Source organism: Sarcophilus harrisii, chromosome 1, assembly GCF_902635505.1.
Source record: "Sarcophilus harrisii chromosome 1, mSarHar1.11, whole genome shotgun sequence".
Taxonomy (NCBI): Eukaryota; Metazoa; Chordata; class Mammalia; order Dasyuromorphia; family Dasyuridae; genus Sarcophilus; species Sarcophilus harrisii.
Window position 1 is genome coordinate 533,109,203 of NC_045426.1, and position 20,871 is coordinate 533,130,073.

Consider the following 20,871-nt stretch of genomic DNA (forward strand, 5'->3'; position numbering starts at 1 on the left):
ATGGGCTGACAGACATAGCAAAGAAGTTGTTCATTTGAAACACACACACATGCCACCACCATGCTTTATGACACAGTGGAAAATCAACGTGTGTATTCCTGTCCTAGAGAAATAATATTTCATCTTCTAAGCATCAAGCTTAGCACTCAGCACCTCTACTTTGTACATGCTATTACAATGTCAAAAGGGTCAACTAATAATTAAATTATGGGCTATTCAATTTCATAAACATTACACACTATAGATTGGGCATTCTGCTCGATGCTGGGGATGGAAAAACAAAAATCAAAAACAAACTTAACCTCATCAAAAAACTTATATTCTACAAGGTAAAGAGGAATTGATGGGAGAGGGTTTGGGAAATCTAGATAAGCTTAACGACTCTGGTTCTAGAATAAGTTTCTATTTCTAACTTTAATCTGCTAAGCTGAATTCCCAATAAGTTGAATGTTTTGCATGTCCTGGCTAAATGGGGTAAATGAGCTTTTTAAAAATAAGAAACATGTTGTTTTCATTAACTCTGTGATATACATTTCATACACTGAGCATATGTTGATATGGGAGATGTGTTCCTTTGACATTTCATCTATATTGGCTTCTAACCATTTCATCTTAATAATTCTCTTCCCCTTTTTTCTCTTGTAGTAAATGAAATAATAAGAAACGACCTCTCCAGCACCAACGTCCATGCATAGCTTACTTTGCAATATTGGAACTAGTTCAGAACCCTCATGGTTTCTCTACAGCTGGCAGGTCAGCTTCTGCAAGAGACTGTCTGAATGAACTGAAAACATTACTGGTACCACTTGGATCTTCCAACTTGACTGAATGCTGGGAGCTGAAGATTTCTATCATGTATTATATATATATATATATATATATATATATATATATATATATATATTTAAAAAGTAGCTCTTTGACTTCATCAGCAGAAGATATTCTGGAGAAAAACAAAGTCATCTCAAGAAAAAAGGGGGAGGATGTATGTGGACAAAAAAAAACTTATGTGGTGGCGCTTTTTACTGGAGGAAATGGGGAAACAACAGAATGATAGATTGGACCCAGACTTCATCTTTTTGGCACGGCTAAAATTTGAAACTGGAAGTGCCTTATTTTATCAGATTATAGCATCAGAGCATCTTAGTAGGCTTTGAATTTGCTACCATATGAGTATTTGTAGGAGTAAAAACTATCAAAGATTTCATTCTTATGCTTAATCTTTTTCTAAATCAAAAGAATACTGCCCATGACGGGTGGGGGTGGGAGGAACCTATAAAGTTTCCTGAATGTGCTTCAATTTTTCCTCTGCTTTAATTGATGATTTCTTGCCTTATTCAGTGCATTTCAGAATCCTTCCAGTTTGTCATCTCAGCTCTTTTATCATAGCCTCTTTTTCCCTGTGCTAGTAAACCATAGGATTGTTAATCGTAGCATGCTAAGATTTTTTTTTTATTTTTATCTAGCTTTAAACATAGCACAAGTCAGTTAAATAGCACAAAATAGATTGACGGACAAAACATTGATATCTATCTATTACATGATAGATCTTGCATTTGCATGTACATACATCTAAAGGACATATATTTATGCATAACAAATAATAGAGTTGGTGATTGTCAGCCTTCAGCACAGCAAGGGCATCAAGTTTAGCAATAATCAGCATCCATTTTAAGAAATGCATTTCAGACTCCAAATCTGACTTTTCAATTATGTCTGTTAGGGGCTATCACCCCATCAATAGATTATGCATTTTTCTAGCCTCATGCAGTTAAACAAGCACTTTAGAAAGCCAGGAAAGATGCATACTGAGAACATGTTCTTTACCAAATGGCAAAAGGTGAAAATAAGTGTACATACCATTAAAAAAGAGTGTAAAATATTTGTTCAATTATAAGATTATTATTCCACAGAAGCCTTATAACTCTCTGCTTCATGAACGAAAGATATTACCAAAAACAATGTTTTAATATGCAGCGCTGTATAGGATGTTTTCAAATGAATTCATGTTAATGGAGCACCTAATAGGTTAGGTTAGCCTTTATTACTGTATTTTGTACAATGAACTGCTTATTCTACATTATTACTAGCAGTGACCTATTATTTCATATAACCAAAAAAAAAAAAAAAAAAAAAAAAGAGCATGACTTAATTAACAATGTTTAACCTTAATATTGTGCCTTAGGAATCAATGCCCCCTTATGGAACATGCCTGTATTACATCCTCAGGTGGAGGTTGTAAGTTACTACTTAAATGCAGTGTCATAAAATGGAAGAACTTTTCTTGCATAAAGAATCACCTTTTCACATATTCTTCTGTATAATTATGTCTTACTTTTATTGAAAAAAAAACAGTAAACCCAAAAGCCATATTTGTAACATTTGCACATAACTGTGAAGAGCTGAGAATAGAATATGGCTGTGTGTACATACTGGGCAGTTACTGCTCCTATTAGCAAACTATATTATTCCCTACCTGTTTATTCCCAATTATTTACCCAGTACTTAGCATCATAAAAGTTGCATGAAATATGTTTTGTAGACTGCCATCTTAAAGTAAAAACTTGGATAGTTGTATAAGCTATCTTTGTAGTTAGAAATTAGATTCAATAAAGCAATCTATTATATAATTATAATTTTTATTTTTTGCTGGAAATTTGTCTGAGAGTGGTTCATTTTCTCTTGAAAAATTATATTATTTTCTTCTTTCTTGCATCCAGGAAGAAAACTATTTTTATATTAAATATTGTCTATAGTTTACATATGCATATTTCAGAAGTCCTTTCAAAAACCCCATAGTTTTTTTGGCAATCTACTGCAATCTGCCATATGATCATTTTAATATGGAATTGAATGGCCTTTGCCAGAAGATTCACTGTTTTTCTCTTCTTTCTATATTGAGAAGAAATCGCTGCCAAGGAAAGAAATGTATGTATGATATAGTTCTCAGATGTGATCCACTTGGGGCTTCAGAAAGATCAGTAAAGGAATAGCAGGGCTTTCACATGCCAAGTATTTTTGCTTTCAGGAGTATGCTGGGTGAGGCTTTGGCCACACACATGCACACATGCAATCCAGAAATCCTTTCACAATATCACTCTAAGGCTTAAAAATATCACATCTTTGTTAGATACTTCTCTGCTTCTTGAAGCCAGGCTCACACCCCATTCCCCTTGCTTCCTCCAATTTTAAGCTTTGGGTGGGCAGATATAATAGGCTATTCCCAAGTGAAATATAAAATATGGACTCCTTACCAGTAATTATTATTTTTAATTATTGGCTAACTAAATAATTTCATGTCTTCACTCTCACTTTTTAGGGAAAATAAAGAATCCCAGGAAGCCAATCACAAGGGAACTTTAGTCCGAGGGATTCTAAACTGTAGTTTGTAGGAAGTCTTCCCACCAGTGTGGATCATAAGCCTTCCACATCTGATCCTGGGCTATTCTTGGCTATATCTTTATACAAATTCTCCACAGAGGATACACCCAAAGTACTGGAGGTCTTCCTATGGTTCTTCTAGTACCTCAAGGGCATTCACATAATACTCTTCATACAAGTCTTAAATAATGTCTTTGACACCTTTTCTTGATCCCAAGTTATTTGGTCACATACAGTGACCTACTTATATCTACTATTTGTTTTTTCCATTGTCCTTTGGGCTACCTCCAATTTTGATTCCTCTGAGATAGTAGATGGCATTCGGAGATTCACAGAAAGCACCAGGACAATATTGCTATTAGAAAAGAGATTCTGTAGCAATAAGTGTCTTGGGATCATTTTTGGTCATAGGGATCCAATGAAATCACAAATATTCATAGAGCCATCCTTCAAAACCAGCAATTCTTTAGAAGGTCTGGTTTTCAGCATGCTAAGGAAAGGAGTCATCAACAGAGAAGACACAGAGGAGAATATACCATGAAGAAGGCAGGATATAACATCAGATTTTCATGAGCTCTACTCTCTTATTAACTAATTCATTGGGTATCTAGTACTGCTAGGCATTTCTATGCTTTCAGAAGGAATCATCCCATTGAATGGGATGCATAACAGAATCCTAGAATGTTAGAAGCCAAAGTGGCTCAAAAGGCTAAAATTCTATGGGGCATAACAAAGAAAAAGGTTGGGGGAGGCAAGTTCAGGAAGCCCCTTCAATTCCTTCCAAGACAAGCTCATTATCGGTTCATATTTGAGAACAGACCAACAGCACTGAAGTGGGTTTGACACATGGGGGAACTGTAGCTTCTTTCCCTATCAATAACAGAGTGGAAACTCTGTTTGAAAATGGGTTTAATGGGAGGGGAGGAAGGGGTCACTTATTTGATTTAAATCTTTTCTTTCAGAAAGGTTAATACTAACATTATACATTCCTGTAATGTGTTTTTAAATGTAGAGAATAAATTTTAGATTCTACACTTTTGATGCGATCTTTGATCATTAGAACTGAAAGAAACCTGAGAAACCACGGGTGCAAGTTGTTTATTTTACAGCGGAGGAAACTGAGACCCAGAGAGGCAAAATAAGTGATTTACCTAAGGTTATAAAACTATTGTCAGTGGCTGAGCTGGAGACTAGAAACTATTATTCCTAGATCAGGCAACTTTCCAAGATACCATTACAACTCTTGATATTTCCATGTGGTTTTGTCAGTCTATTTTCTTAGTTTCATGTGCTCTTTTGGGTTAGTTTTTTCATGTCACAGGATCACAGGTCCAAATTAGAAGGAATCTTGGAGGACATCTGATCTAATCCCCCCGCCCATGTTTCACATGGGAAAACCCCTTCCTGGGTTTTCCAGGAAAGTTAATTGACTTACCCATATAGTTTTGGAGGTGGAATTTAAACACATATTCTGGCTCCAAAGCATTTACCTTGCAATCCTCTGTAGCATATAATGTCTCCAAGGAAATCACTTCTAGCAAGATAAGTCTGCCCAACAATGGGGGGAAAATGAGTGATTTAAATTTGAGATTATATTTGTCTGCAATAGTGCATTCCACTAAATGATCCATTGGGAAATCTCAAAGATACAGGTTCTTAGAATTTGTTAAAAAAAAAAAATCCAATAAATTAGGAAATAGTATACCACACCACAAAACCATAGTTGCTAACCTGGTTTTCTTCCATTTTGCTCCTGTTTGGCAACACAGATGAGACTGTGATTCTAAGTCTACCTGAGTTGGGCACAAATTAGTCTGAAAAGTGATGGCTTGATAAATGCCAAACTTGGTCTAGTCACCAGGAGCAGCCCAAGTCTGAAGCTGTAATCATGAGAATCTAGGCGTGTCCCCTGTTTGAAATCTGAAAATTAAAGTGCTTTGAATCTCAAGCACATTTTGAAGATTTCCTGTCACTAAGTAGGTCCCTTGTCTTTTCCAAACACAACTGTTGAACTCTCCAAGGTACATCTGTACTCTGAGATACTTTAAGCAAATTGTAGCTTTCATTTCAGTCACTTCAGCTCTCCTTTTTCAGTAGTATATCCTAAAAAGAACTATTTGGTAAGGAGAGTATTTCTCCTCTTGTCTAATTAAAAGACCAAAAAGGAGTAGTCCCGCATTACGTTGAGACAGAATAAAGTGAAAATAAGAAGAGGTGGAAGGAGTTTATTGCCTAGAGGAAGGAAGTAACAAGTTAAGATACAGTATGTTACAATAACTGTTGGGTGAAATCCTTGATATATCTGTGAGACAACTCTGGTTGGTAGGGCAGCTAAGTGGCATGGTGAGTAGAGTGTTGGCCCTGGAGTCAGAAGAACTTGAGTTCAAATCCATCCTCAGACATTATTAGCTGTGTGACCCTGGGCACACTTCAGTTTTTTTATCTATAAATTGAGTTGGAGAAGGAAATGGCAAACCATTCCAGCATCTTTGCCAAGAAAACCCCAAATAGGCCATGAAGACTTGTACACAACTGAACAAACAACAAATGGATTGTTGTTTGAATCCCAAGGAAACTATAAGAAATACCTTTTCTTCAAAGTTCATGTCAAAAAAAAATCAATGAATTTTAGCATGACTCAATAGTCACTCATAATTGGAATCAAAAGCAAATCCCTAATGTGCTATGGGCACTCTCCCTCCCTCCTTCTGTTTTCTATTCTCTGTTCCCACCCCCCCTCCCTCTCTCTCTCTCTTTCTCTCTCTCTCTCTTCTCTTTCTCTCTCTCTCCCTTTCTCTCTCTCTCTTCTCTTCTCTCTCCTCTCTGTCTTTCATTGTCCCAAAATCCCAAATGACAACCTGTTAGATTACTTCTCATATGACAACTAAATTACAGGAAAATACTTTAGCAGAAAAAGAAATCAAATTTCTCATTGACTTCAAACAAGAGACACCAGGCTTATCTACGTGTGAAATTACATTATGGACCTTTCACACAAGATAATTTCTTCACTTCTGGTGAAGATCAACAGCCTGGCCTTTCCTCCATTCCCTTTCTTCCCCGTACCTCACAAAAAACTAAAACTCTTTTTTATACATTAGAGTCTTAGAATCGTCTTTGTACATTTGAAGAAACTGAGGCTTAGAATATGATTATACAATTTGTTCAAGGTAAGAAAGTTAACTAGTTAATGGCAGAGTGGAGATTAGAAAACTGATTGCCAGACTCATGGTCATAGGATTTTTCACCCTACTATCTGACTGTGGCTGAACTGGGTAAGTCATTAGTAATTTTGCCTTGTCTTCCTCACTTTCTGTGACTGCTTCCATTTTCAGATCTGAACTTTTCAAGGTTCTTTCTGAAAAAGGCTGACTCAGGCTTTGCTTTTGTAGATGGCTAAGTGTTCCCTTGTGTAGCACTGAATCAAATCTAGAGCTAAAGAGGCTGTCTGATCCAACACCATTTTACAGAAAAGGAACTGGACCCCCAGGGAAGTTAGGTACTTTGCCCAAAATCACACAGGGAGGGCTTTGAATATGGGTCCTATGACCCCCAAATCAGCTACAATCTCTGGTTAATAGATTTATTTATTAAGGCACTCTAGGTTCTAAAAACAACTCATGTTTTAGAGTTGTTTAAGTGAGCAAATTTCACATCTGGAAATGGAACAAGATACTTCATCTCTTGGCTCCTGGCATTTTCTATATCTCCCATGTTGAAATACTCTGCCTTCTCTGCTCTGACCACTGACCTCCCTGGCTTTCCTTATGTCCCAACTAAAATTCCATTTTTTATAAGAAGCCTTCCCTAACTCCTCTTAATTCCAGTACCTTCTTTCCATTAATTATTTCCAATTTATCCTCTGTGTAGTTTGCCTGTATATGCTTGTTTACATGGCGTTTCCCCCATTAGATTAAAAGTTCCTTGAGGGCACTGTCTTTTGTCTCTTTCTGTGAACCCAGTGCACTGTGCTTGGCACACAGTAGATACATAATAAATATTTACAGATTGATGGATTGAATGAGGATTCAAGATTTAAATCTTGCTTATGGCAATTGCAGAGCGATTTCTTGTTTCACAGGTGAATTACGGTCCTGATTTTGACTCTTCTTTTTTGCCTCCATTTTTGGCTTTTTAGTTTTTCCAAATGGTTCTGCCTTCATTACAGAATTACTGTTATTAACAAACGTACTAGGTATATTTTGAATGCTTTGGATAACTTCACTTACCTTGGAAGCATACTTTCTAGGGATACACACATAGATAAGGAAGTTGATATTCATATTACCAGAGCTAACTCAATGTTTGGGAGGCTCTGAAGGAAAGGGTGAGAGAAGAAGAGAAAGAAAGAAGTTGGTTGACCAACTACCAAACTAAAGGTTTACAGAGCCGTTGTGCTGACCTCATTGTTGTATGCTTGTGAAACTTGGACAATGCATCCTCACTATGTCAGGAAACTGAATTTGAATTTTCTTAGGAAGATTCTGAAGATCATTTGGCAGGATAAGGTACAGACACTAAAGTTCTTTCTTGAGATAAATTGTCAAGCATTTACTGGAAATTTTTACTGGAAAGAGTGCAACTCTGATGGGCTGGCCAGGTTGTTTGAATGCCAAAAGTATGTTTGACTAAAAACATAATTTATAGAGAGCTCACACAAGGCAAGCACTCACATGGATGGCAGAAGAAATGATACAAGTACTCTCTCAAGGTTTCTCTGAAGAATTTTGGAACTGATTGTGTGACATAGAGGACACTAGCATAGGACTGCCCAGTAAGGCATGCCTGCATCCAAGAAGGCATTGTACTCTATGAACAAAGGGGAATTGAAATAATTCACAGGAAATGTGAGATGTGCAAATTTAGAGACATCTACACTCCAAATGTTCATATGTATTATTTGTGTCCAACCTGTGATAGAGCCTTTTGAGCTCATACTACCTGATTAGTCACAATTAGACACACTATACTTCAATCCCAACACAGTGATGTCACTTTGTTCTACTTTGAACCTGAAGGACAGCAACTAGCCAAGTATATGAGATGGACAAAATTAAGGGATTCTGATGTGCTAAATTCTTACTGCATATTCTGCAGTTGTTGAGCTTACAATATTAAAATATTCAATGTGTCTAATCAGAGTAAATCTACCCAGTCATTCCTAACCACCACTCTTTCCCCTAAAAAAAAAAAATCACCATCATCTAAAGCTGATCAGCCGGAGTTCACTCCACTGACTCACAAAAGTGTCTCTCCTAAGGATTTCTTTATTATGGCCCTTGATTAAGGGCCCATTTCTGCTCTTACAGGTGAATTCAATGTCTGACTTTGTCTATTAAACAAAGAATTGATATGACTCTCCAATATCCTTTTTTTCTACCCCATTTCTGCTTCTCCCCTGGACAAGTCATTGTCCTCTTTTTGTTTCCTTTCTTTTCTTCCTCATTAGGTCCTATGGGTCACAAGGAATGGAGAATTGGCTCCTATTTAAAGGAGAAAAAGAAAAGGGCAGAGACCAAAACCTAAGTTGAACCATCAGGAAATTGAATGAAAAATTAAAAGATTCCCACAGAAGGGAAAGGTTTAGTCTTAGCTAAAGCATCATTGATCAAATAGGGTCTATTTTCATCATCCAAGGGGGTAGAAGGAAATAGAGGCTTACTCAAATATAAAACTAATCCAGAGATTTTGATAAAATTCAACATTCATTTCTGTTAAAAATTAGACTACTCAAACTAAGAGCTAACACTGAATATAAATGGAGATAGGATAGAGGCACTTTCAGTACATTCAGAGTTATACTCACACTTTTGGTTATGCTATAAATTGGTTCAACCATTTTTGGGGGGGTTCAGACATTCTTGAAAGTAATTTAGAACTATACATAAAAATTCTGAAAAATACTGCTTGACCAAGTAAAAGCACTATTATTCCTATCTCCCCAAAAGATCAAAGAAAGAAAAAAAACACCCACATGTACAAAAATATTCTTTTTCTTAAGGCAACAAAGTGGAAATTAAAGGGTGCTCTATTGGGGAATGGCTAGACAAATTATGGTATATAAATGTAATAGGATATTATATTGTAAGATGATTTCAGAGAAACCTGGGAATAGTTATATGAATTAATGAAGAGAGAACTGAGCAGAAATAGTATACAATAATAACTCCTTAAAGAAAAAAAAGACATTGAAAGATTTAGGAACTGAAGTCAATGCAATGACCAATCACAATTCCAGTAAACCAATAATGAAGCATGCTACCTATTTCCTGAAAAAGAAGATTCACAATGCAGAATGAAACATACATTTTCAGATATGGCCAATGAGGAAATATTTTTTTCTTTGACTTGGAATCATATATAATCTCTCTTTTAATTTTACTTTGTAAAAGGAAATGTTCAGGGAAAGGGTATTAAATTCAGAATTCTTTTAAGAGAAATCACATGTCCATTTCTTATTCTTTTCCCTCTTTATAGATATGAGAGACAGCATGATGTGAGAGCCCTAAGATCTAGGTCCAAGCCTTATTTCTGATACATATTGATTGACTCTGGCCAACTCACAATATCAAAATATCTCAAACTATTTAAGAATCTAAGAACAGATCCCCCTCCCCTTTTTTTTTTGAGGTAATTGCTGTTAAGTGACTTGCCTAGGTTCTTACAGCTACTATGTATCTGAGACCATATTTGAACTCAGGTTCTCCGGTCTTAGGACTGGTGATTTATCCACTGCACCCCAGACCAAGTCTTGAACTATATTAGTAGAGAAAATTTCCTCACTAGAAGTTCCGTATAATAAATGAAATCACAGATCTTGTTGTATTTCTCTGTGTGTGTGTCTGTCTTTCTCCCTGTCTCTGTCTCTGTCTCTCACACATACACACAGAGATATATATATATATATATATATACATATATATTATGTAACATATATGTTTTTGTGTTGATGTATGCATATACACACATACATTTTTTCAGGTACCTAAAAAATGCTTTGAGGATTTGAAGGTAAGTCTATTCAGTCCTTTTGGTATTAGAAACCTAAATAAAACCTCTGCAACTGGTATACTAGGAATCTTATAAATCATTGAAACAAAATGGCTATTGTTTTGGAAATGGACAGTTTTTGGAGGCTCTTGTAAATTTCTTTTTTATTTATTTTAAAAGATTTTTAAACTTAACAGTCATGAGGCATATGTATTTTGTTTCTTAAATGTCTCAATGGCAGCCCATACATAAATTCATTCCAGATTTATCTCTTTTTTTTTCAAAAATATAGTACACTCCAGAATATTTTACAATCATCAAATCCTGAGCTGTATGTCTGAACTCTCTTAAAGACTGAGTAGACAGTCATAGTTAGTTGTCACAAAATATACCTTTTCCACTTCCCAGCAGATCCATGAGATTCTACTCTGAAAATTTTGATACCTGTCAAAACATAACTGCCCTTAGGAGGGTTAACCCACAAATTGTTGGCAGTCATTTACATATCAGTGTAAATAAATTCATCCTTTCTTGAAATTAGATATTAATAAAGAGAAAAAAGTACATTTTTTTCTGAAGAGAAAAGTGCATATATAATTGGGAAGGAGAAAGCAACAAAAACAAATTTTAAATTTTTGATTAGGATTGGCCCTTATATGCCCTTTAACTGAGACCAGTATAATTGATTGATCAATCCAAGTTTTTGTTTTCATTGATTTGGTGTGAGTATGGCTGACAGCATTTACTGTCTGCCCTGACAAGCCAACTAAGGGATTAGCTAATCCTAGAATTGGGAGCAACACTAGAGTTCTAGGTGATGTTCCAAGCAAGGTGTTTGAAGTGACAAAATTCTTGGCTCAAGTTTTCCACTTGATAGGATGTAGTCTCTGTTGTCACAGGATAGCTGATACGCTGCATTCATTCCTTTCCTGGAATCTCCTTGTCTCTTGGGCATGAAATCTGAAACTACATTGGGTCATAGTTTGTATGGGTCTGAAAGTGTAGCTTTCTGCTTCTCATGGTAGCACCAAGGGAAACATATTACAAGTTGAGAATAAAAGGAGTTTTCTGTGTTTGTTTTTGAGAGACTCAGAAAAGAATTGTGTGAGTGTGTGTGTAATCTCAGTTTGCAAACTGGCTTCAGTTTTACTAACCACATTGCCAAAGACTTTCTGCCCTTCACTAACAAGAAATAACATTCACACTACATGTAATTATGGAATTCTAGAGCTGGAAATCCCTAGAGATCATTTAATCCTATCTCATTTTATAGATGAAAAAACTGAGAATTCAAAAGGTGCATTCACTTATTCAAGATCACACAAGGACAAAACCTGTAAATATATCCACACCTACACATATAAACAAATAATTTCCACCTCTTTCAAACCTCAACATGAAATATCCCCACTTATTCAGTTTAGTTCATTAGTGACTGGCCTTCTTTCTATTCTTCACATGATGCTATATCTTTTGTCTTTGTGTTTAGACTAGAATGCACTCCCACTATCTTCTCATCTCCACCTAATAGAATCCTTACCTTCTTTCCAAACACAGCTTAACCATCTCTCTCTCTCTCTCTCTCTCTCTCTCTCTCTCTCTCTCTTATATATATATATATATATATATATATATATATATATATATACATATATATGTATTTACACATGGAATATATATATGTGTGTAATATACATGCATATGTGTGTTGCATAAACACACACTTTGATTTGCGTTCTGAATATATAACCTATCAGAGGATAGGGAAAATAGCATGTTTCATCATGAGTCCTCAATTTATGGTTGGTTCTACTGTGTTGATAATAGTTCCTAAGTCTTTCAAAGACTAAGACTCAAAGTTGAAAACTGGAAACCACTAATGAGCCTAAAACCATGGCACTGCAGGAAAGACTTCTACATATATTTAACCTAGTCTAGCAAATTGGTTCCCAAAAATCCCTCAACCCACAGCAACTTTAGGAAACTTACTTTTTTAACAGGTCTTCCCACACTTCCTTATAGCATCATGATGCTATTCAAGAAAATGGAAAACCTATAGAAGTATCTTGTCCACACCAGGAAATATAGTTTGTAATATTACTTACCAATACTTACCAAGTATCTAATTTGCTGGTGTTAGATTTCTTTTCATGTGCCTGTTTTATTTTGGACCCTGGACATGTTGCTGTTGTTCAGTCTTCATGTTCAAAAACCTGTGACATCATGGATGACACCTCAACTTGCATATGAATTGGATTTAAGTGAAGTGGAATTACAAAAAGTCATCAGTCTTATTGTCTCTTCCAGAGTCATCAATGTTCAGTGGCAAGACAAAAGTCAAAATGACTGGCAATGGCCTGGGATGCAGTGGATGATCTTGGCATCTTGTTTGTCTGACTGAACTCTAGGTGCTCCACAGTACCTGTTTCAACTGCCTTCATGGTCACTGGAACAAATTGTTCTTATCTATCCATTCCGCCAGGGGAAGTCTTCAAGTGCTTTGAGTTAATATACCATTAGCTCACCAATGGGTTTGAGGCTCCTCAGATACTCTCAACCTGGCTTAACCTATCCATCAAGATGGTTTTACAATGATATGGCTACTTCCTACACAACAGCTTCTTAGTGTCACAAGTGGGCATTGGGTAAAAAGTAGACATCAAAGGAAGAGTAGCATCCCAGAAAAGGACTTCATAAACCTTCACACTAAAGTTACTAGTTCTCTCTGAACACCTCACATAGTACATACTCTGGACATGGAGGTCACCATCGATTGAAATGGTTAGAATAATTACATAAACATAGTTATAGATGAAAGAAATAGAAAACTCAGATCAACTTGCCTTATGTTTTGATGGATCTGGGATTTCACTGATGTGGGTATATCTTTCTCTGATACAGATCAAAACTTTTCCATGTGGTCTCAGTCTATGTGATTCTCATCAATGTTCTTTCCTAAGAAAGGCACCTCCACAAAGAATCTTCCCAATACTCTTGGAATCTTCTTTAGAGTTATTTATTATTTTGCAGATATGAGAGCAATACTCAATGCATTCTCTTTTTCTCCAATCCATTAATTTCTCCATCCCATTAAAGAATCTGCCCATCTTGTTTTTTGCACTTATATGCTCTTTCTTGCATACAAAACAAATTTGCACTCAAATCTATTTAAACCTACTGTGCACTTTTCCATTGCCCTTTTTTGAATCATCTGTAGTTTTGTTTCCTTGGAGATCATGAGTCATTGCCATTAATGTAAGAAGCCAAATCTTTCCACACAGGAAAGGCTGTATATAATGCCATGTGTTCTCTTCTGACTTTTCAATTTTGAGCTCAGCTCATAATCCATCTCCACAACACTCATATAAGATACAAGTTAATAGCAAATAACTCCACTGGACTGTCTACTGTATATAACAATCTAGGTAATACTCATTATTCATCAACTTGATTTTTCTTAGCTGTATTACTGCAACACTTGTTATGGTTTAGTTTTGTTTTTTTTTTTTAATGACCCTCTATCAGTATTTAAAGTATGGCATAAAATAGTGCCAATAGCTTTATCAAAGGTGTTTGCTACCACAATAGAGGATATCCTGTACAAGAACCAAATGAAAGGATTGGATACCTATAGAAACTGAGGTTGTCCAGATATTTTTTTATTTGTACAAGTTATAATATTAACTGCACTCAGTCTTGATTTATAGGATTTCCTCAGTGAAATTCATGCCCAATTAAAAGATTGGATTTGTAACCCACACAGGACAAAAAAATAACCATTCATACATGGTCACTCAAAACAATTCATTATTTTGGTTTAAAAAAAATTCAAACTAACAAAGCATAGTATTTATTAAAATACAAAAAGACTCATGCTCAATCACCATCGTTCTCAGCTTTCTCCTCTTATTTCATCAGAGTTGTTATGTTGAAGATTTTCACTGGTAGATTCTTGAAGCAACTTGTTATTGGCCACAACTACTTCCTGCAGTCTTTTCACCATGTCTCTACTCTCTGAACATCACTCTTGGTTCCCTCTTTTACCTAATCTTGCCAACAAGTAGACTACCACACTATGGACATTACCTACACAATATCTTTGCCATGACCTTGCTTAGGTACCCTCTATCCCTCTACTTTCCTACACTTCTCTATGTGACTTCCCCATTATAATGTAAGCTCCTTGAGGGCACTGTCTCCTTTTGTTTTATTTGTATCCTCAGTACTTAGTACAATGCCTTCCACATAATAAGCACATAGAAAAATTCTTTCCCTCCCTTCCCTTCCTTCCCTTCCCCTTCTCCCTCCCTCCATCTTCTCTCTCTCTCTCTCTCTCTCTCTCTCTCTCTCTCTCTCTCTCTCTCTCTCTTTCTCTGTCCCCCCCCTTTCTTTCTCTTTCCCAACCCCCCATATATGCATATAGATTCATGCAGTTTCAGATACTTGGAAATGCTTCATAGTTCTTAGGAAAGCATAAAGCAATTTACAAAATGACAGGACTAATATTTTACTTATAGGAAGTATAAGCAGAGACAATTTTACAGCCACCTACATAGAATGCACACTATGTTTCCGCCACAGTCAAGTAACTTTTATTTATGTTCAAAATTCAAGCTATTCCTCTTCTTAAAACAGAAAATAAAAATTCCCAAAGAGTACAGTTGTATTCTCTAGATTATAAGCAAAAATGAAATGCTCTAAAACAACAAAAAAAAGGAAACTTACTTACATCGGGAATGGGTTAAATAGGAAATACTACATAAATGTAGTATTCCTTATTTGGTATAATGTGTGTGTGTGTGTGTGTGTGTGTGTGTGTGTGTGTAGTATTGCCTATGTGGTATATGGTATATGAATATATATGTGTGTGTGTGTGTGTATGTATGTATGTATGTATATACCATGAAGGGCATAGCACCTTCCAACATCTATAAGGCAACAAGATGGGAAGGACCAGGATAAATGGGCAAGGAATAAAGAGATAAGAAAAGGTTGGGGGAAGAAGACGAGGGAGGGATCCATGAGTAGGGGGAGATTAAGTAATAGCAAGGCAAGTTAAAGAGCAGAATTAAAGTAGAAGAGTTATCAGGGATAAGAAATAAGAGATATGCACAAACACAATAACAAGGATCAGGAGTAGAATCTATTAGAAAAAAGTAGGATAAAAGATTCAATCAAGAGAGAAATCTACATTATGTCAGCCATATTAATATTGTTTTAGATATATGTTTACATATGGGCAAATGCATGTGTATATATATATAAGTATATATGTGTGTCTGAGTATATGTAGGTGTGTATCCATACAGATCTATGTATGTATTTATATAGATAGATATATGCATATGTGCATACATGCATATATGTGCATGTGTGTATATGTGTATGTGTATGTGAGCATATATATAAATATATCTGTGCTGAACTATCGCCTACATGGGAAAGGGGATTCTGGAAAGGGAAAAAAGAATTTTAAAAGTACATAGCAGAAAAGAAAAGAATAACCCACGAGGAAGCAAAAATATATATATATATATAAGATGGGACACCCATGGATATAATTTCTTCTATTATTAAATATACTTTCTTGAAATTGAAACTTATTGTTATATATTTTGAATCCTCCCTGATAATCTGCTGGGCACATGACAATGTTCTATTCTGTTTTGTTTTGTTTTTAATTTCCTTTTCTCTCTTTATTCTATTCTGTTTTTTCTTATTTTGTATATATTATATCAATATCAATATATTAAAGAAAAAGAAAAGGAAGAATTCAATGGGAGAATGATGCGGGGGAGGGAAGCACCACAAACCAGAAGAAAAAAGTCTTACAGAAGAAAAGGGACATCTTGGTTAGTAAGTCAATAGGTAGAACAACATGTCAAAGTCCTAGGAGAAAGGGAGGAAAGGCCACTATATAAGTAATAAGCAAAAGATTCTTACTGACTCCTGTAAGAAGCCAATACTTTTTTTTCCCAGAAGTAGATATTCAAGATATTTACTTATCCAGTAAGGATCAGAGGAAAAAAGAAACAGGAAGTGATTGCTGTCATCTTCTATTGAGCAGTACTTAAGTAACTGGTAATAATTTTGGAATATGACAGAAATTTTGATTTGGGTCTTGATTAGACCCAAAGACTACAATTCACTTTGAGTGGTTCATGCAGGTACAAATGATGCTTCCAAAAGGATATTGAATATACCACTAAGACTAAGGACATTTGAGTAAGAAACCAAAGATCTTAGGGGCGCAAATAGTGTTTCCATCATTGCCACTAATTGAGGGCAGGGGCTTCAGAAAAAAAGAGTTTCTAGAATGTGAAAAGCTGGTTAAGAAGGTGATACTTGAGAAGAGTATTTTCATTTCTTAGTCACAACTTAAATTATAGAAATAATGAGTTCCTGACTAGGGATTGAATGTAGCTAACAGGAATTGTTAATAAATGGCTTGGCTTCCCTAAATAGTAATTTCATCTTTCAAAAGATGAAGGAGATAATGAAGAGAAACTATATTATTGATATGTTGCTTAACAATGAGGAAAAATTGGTTACCGATATAGAAATGAGAGGAAATGGATATTCTGTCTTAGAATTTGTGACAGAGAAGGTTCATTTGGATAGTTTAATGTAATTTTTGGAGAATAGATTCCAAAGCCTTCAAAGAAATTGCAGGTGAAATCCTATGGCCTTAAATTTTCCTAAAGAACTAAGACCAGGATTCAGGCCAATTCCAAAAGACTTGTGATAGAGAGAACCATCTGCATCCAGAAAAAAGGACTGTGGGGACTGAATATAGATCACAACATAATATTTTCAACTTTTTTGTTGTGGTTTGCTCATTTTTTATTTTCTATCTCATTTTGCCCTTTTTGATTTGATTTTTTGTGTGTGTGCAGCATGATAATTGTGGAAATATGTATAGAAGAATTGCACATAAAATGTTTGTGGCAGCCCTTTTCATAGTGGCAAGGAACTGGAAAATGAGTGGATGCCCATCAGTTGGAGAATGGCTGAATAAGTTATATATGAATATTATGGAATATTATTGTTCTATAAGAAATGATCAGCACGATGATTTTAGAGACTTTCATGAAGGGAAACTAAGTGAAATCACAGGACCAGGAGATCATTGTACATGGCAACAACAAGATTACATGATGGACATTGGCTCTTTTTAATTTATTTTATTTTTTTTTTATTTTTTTGCTGAGGCAATTGGGGTTAAGTGACTTGCCCAAGGTCACACAGGTAGGAAGTGTTAAGTGTCTGAAGTCAAATTTGAACTCAGGTCCTCCTGACTTCAGAGGTGGTGCTCTATCCACTGTGCCACCTAGCTGCCCTAGATGTGACACTTTTAAACAATGAGATGATTCAGACCAGTTCCAATTATCTTGTGATGAAGAGAGCCATCTACAATTAGAGAGAGGATTGTGGGAACTGAGTATAGATCACACCACAGCATTTTCAATTTTTTTTTTTTGCATTTGGTTTTCTTTCTCATGATAAATTCAGACACAAATGAAACAAATAAACAGAATACTGAGAATATCATAGGAATAGAGACCAAAAATCTGTGAGTTCATTAATATAGAGAACTTTTCAAGTGAGGAAAATCTTTCCAGTTTGTAATTTGTAGTCTTGGAGAGTATCCTAAAAATTAGGCAGGTACGTGACATGTCTAAAGTAACATAGCCAGTATTTGACAAAGGAAAGATTTAAACCCAACTCTTCTTGGCTTTAAACAGCTATTTGGTAGTAGTATAGTAAAAGCATTATAGGATCAAAGATTTAAAGTTTGAAGCAATCATACAGGCTATTTTTGTTTATTTTCTGACCTAAATTATCACAGTGAGATCCATTCAAAGAACCTTTCTTTTGGCATTGAATATATAATGAAGAATATCATAGAATCATTGTTTTAAAACTGGAAAGCCATATAGTACATCTGTTCATTTACAGATAAGAGAGGTTAAGTAATTTGCCTCCGGGTCACACAGAGGAAAAATTTGAAACTAGGTCTACTGACTCCAATAGTATATGAAGATTGTCCATTAGTTATCTTTCACACTCTTCCCAGCCTACCTAGTCATCAATCATTAATGATATTTCTTCCACCACTTCCATAATTCTTGGTTGGTTATGTGCTGCAGTCTATTCTTGGCTGCAATATCAAGACCCTACAGGCTGCATGCCTGAAAGATATGAAGAGAAAATATTTTACTAAGGACAAAAATACATAATTTTGTAAAGGTCTGAGTATTTACTGGCCAACTTGAATTTCAGAAAAGATTCACAGAAAAGAAGGCAGCAAGCATGAGTTCCAATTTTCCCTCCTTCCCTCCCCCTTCCCCCTTCCCAAGACAGCAAGCAATCCAATATAAGTTAAACAAGGGAATAGAAAATAAAAACAATAGTATGATGTAGACATCTGAGTTTGGCAGTACTAAAATTCAGAATGAGGTGAGACTAGGAAGGGCAATATTCCTAAGTGTAGCCCAGATCAGATTAAAATATGATTGAGGAATATTTTCAAAATGATTAAAAACAATAAAATGTAGATAATATTAATATATGATTTTAAAATTAATATGAAGGGATCCTTACATCTAGTTTAGTGGCCCTATTTCTATGAGAGTTTGACACCACTATGCTCTCCATTATCCATTACATGATGATCAATTTTAATCCTTGAAAGAATGGTGTGTTCCATGATTTGTAGCCATGTAGTATCACTGAAAGAATATGGTTATTTAAAAGCAGGAAAAAAAATTGAATACTTTCAAAAAATTACACAGAGCTTTCAATGATTTTGAAATTTTCCCTGGAACAAAGAAAAAGTAATTCTTTTTCCTGGAACAAAGAAGGATTAGTTCTTCTTTATTCTAGGGGGAAAGCTCAAAATCATTGAAAATTCTGTGTAATTTTTCAAAAGTATTATTCAAGCTCTTTTCCTTTCCCTGTTTAATTCTGAGATCAACTCATGTTCAGGATCTGTCCAAGGTATATGTATTGATGGATTAACTTTATATGGTATCTATTCAGCTGCATTACTTAATTGGGACAATGGACATTCTTCATCTACTCAGTTTGTTTTTTTGTTTTTTTTAATGTGGTTAGTTGGAAGGGGACTGTGGGATTAATGGATGAAAGAGAGATGGCAGTTACTCAACTCATACCTGGTTGGGGTTTTTTCTACAAATAAAAATGGAACTTGGATTAGAAAGAGAAAATAGCTAATAAAGAGTTAAAATTGAGGAAAACTAGAGAAATTGTGAGAAAACATCTACCTGCCCTTTTTAAGTCCAATTCACCTGGCCTAGTTGCTTTACATTTTATGGATTTGAAAGAATGAACAAATGTGATTCCTGAGCCATTGTCATTGAGCTTAAGAAAAATGAGAATGGATTTTGTAAACCATGAGTCAGGGAGAATGACACAAAGTGAATGTATTTTATTTTGTATTTTTCCAAATACATGCAAAGATAGTTTTCAACATTCACTTTTATAAAACCATGTGTTCCAATTTTCCCTCCTCCCCTCCCACTCCCCCCTTCCCAAGACAGCAAGCAATCCAATATAAGTTAAATATGTGTAATTCTTCTAAACATATTTCCATATTTGTCATGATGCGCAAAAAGTAAAATCAAATAAAAAAAGGAAAAAAATACAAGAAAGAAAAAAAAAAACAAGCAAGCAAACTACAAAAAGGTGAAAATACTATGCTTTGATCCATATTCAAGCTCCATAATTTTCCCTCTGGATGTGGGTACTTTTTTTTTTTACATTAAAAATAAAATACTGGGCAGCTACGTGGTGCATTGGGTAGAGCACCAGCCCTGAAGTCAGGAGGACCTGAGTTCAAATCTGACCTCAGATACTTAACACTTCCCAGCAGTGTGACCCTGGGCAAGTCACTTAACCCCAATTTCCTCAGCAAAAAATAAATAAATAAAATATTAATAAATAAACCAATGTTAAGTAGAATATCTTTTTAGTGAACATAAAGAAAAAAGTAATGATTTCCCACTTTCAAATTCTTCAGACAGAGGCCAGATAGATGAGGTGCAAAGATGTTCAGGTATAGATTATACTAGATGGGTGAATCCTTTCCAACTCAGAGATACTGTGATTCTGTGAAATTCTAGTCATTCTATATTTTGTCAATATTTACATGCTGTAAATTGGCTGATTATAACATTCAAATAAAAATTTACCTGTCTAGCCACCAGACCAGTCCCTGATCACCTGGGAAAGCCTTGAGGCCTTATACAATTTTAGTGGGAAAGGGAAATGTCAAACAGAGGCTGAAAAACAGTTTTAGCTGCCAAGACTCCTTTTTACCTGGAGGAATAACAAAGGAATCCTGGTAAAGAGCCAGGATTTTTCACGGTTTTTGCAAAAGCATCAAAAACAACTAAAATGTATCAGTTTTCATGTGCTGTGGGAATCTTCCCCTTACCCCCAACCCCCTCAGCTCTAGTGTCATTGTCGTCATTCTGA

At 35.4% G+C, this 20,871-nt stretch overlaps 1 protein-coding gene across 3 annotated transcripts in view; it reads left to right on the plus strand.

Annotated features, from left to right (window-relative positions):
- NFATC1 (nuclear factor of activated T cells 1) overlaps nt 1-2,629 on the plus strand; it is a 202,044-nt gene extending 199,415 nt beyond the window's left edge. For all 3 annotated transcript variants that reach the window (XM_003760114.4, XM_012541593.3, XM_012541592.3), the window contains exon 10: nt 646-2,629. In XM_003760114.4, coding sequence (XP_003760162.1) covers nt 646-695 — 50 coding nt within the window. In that variant the 3' untranslated portion in view covers nt 696-2,629. The remainder of the gene's footprint in view (nt 1-645) is intronic.
- Nucleotides 2,630-20,871: the final 18,242 nt, after the last annotated feature.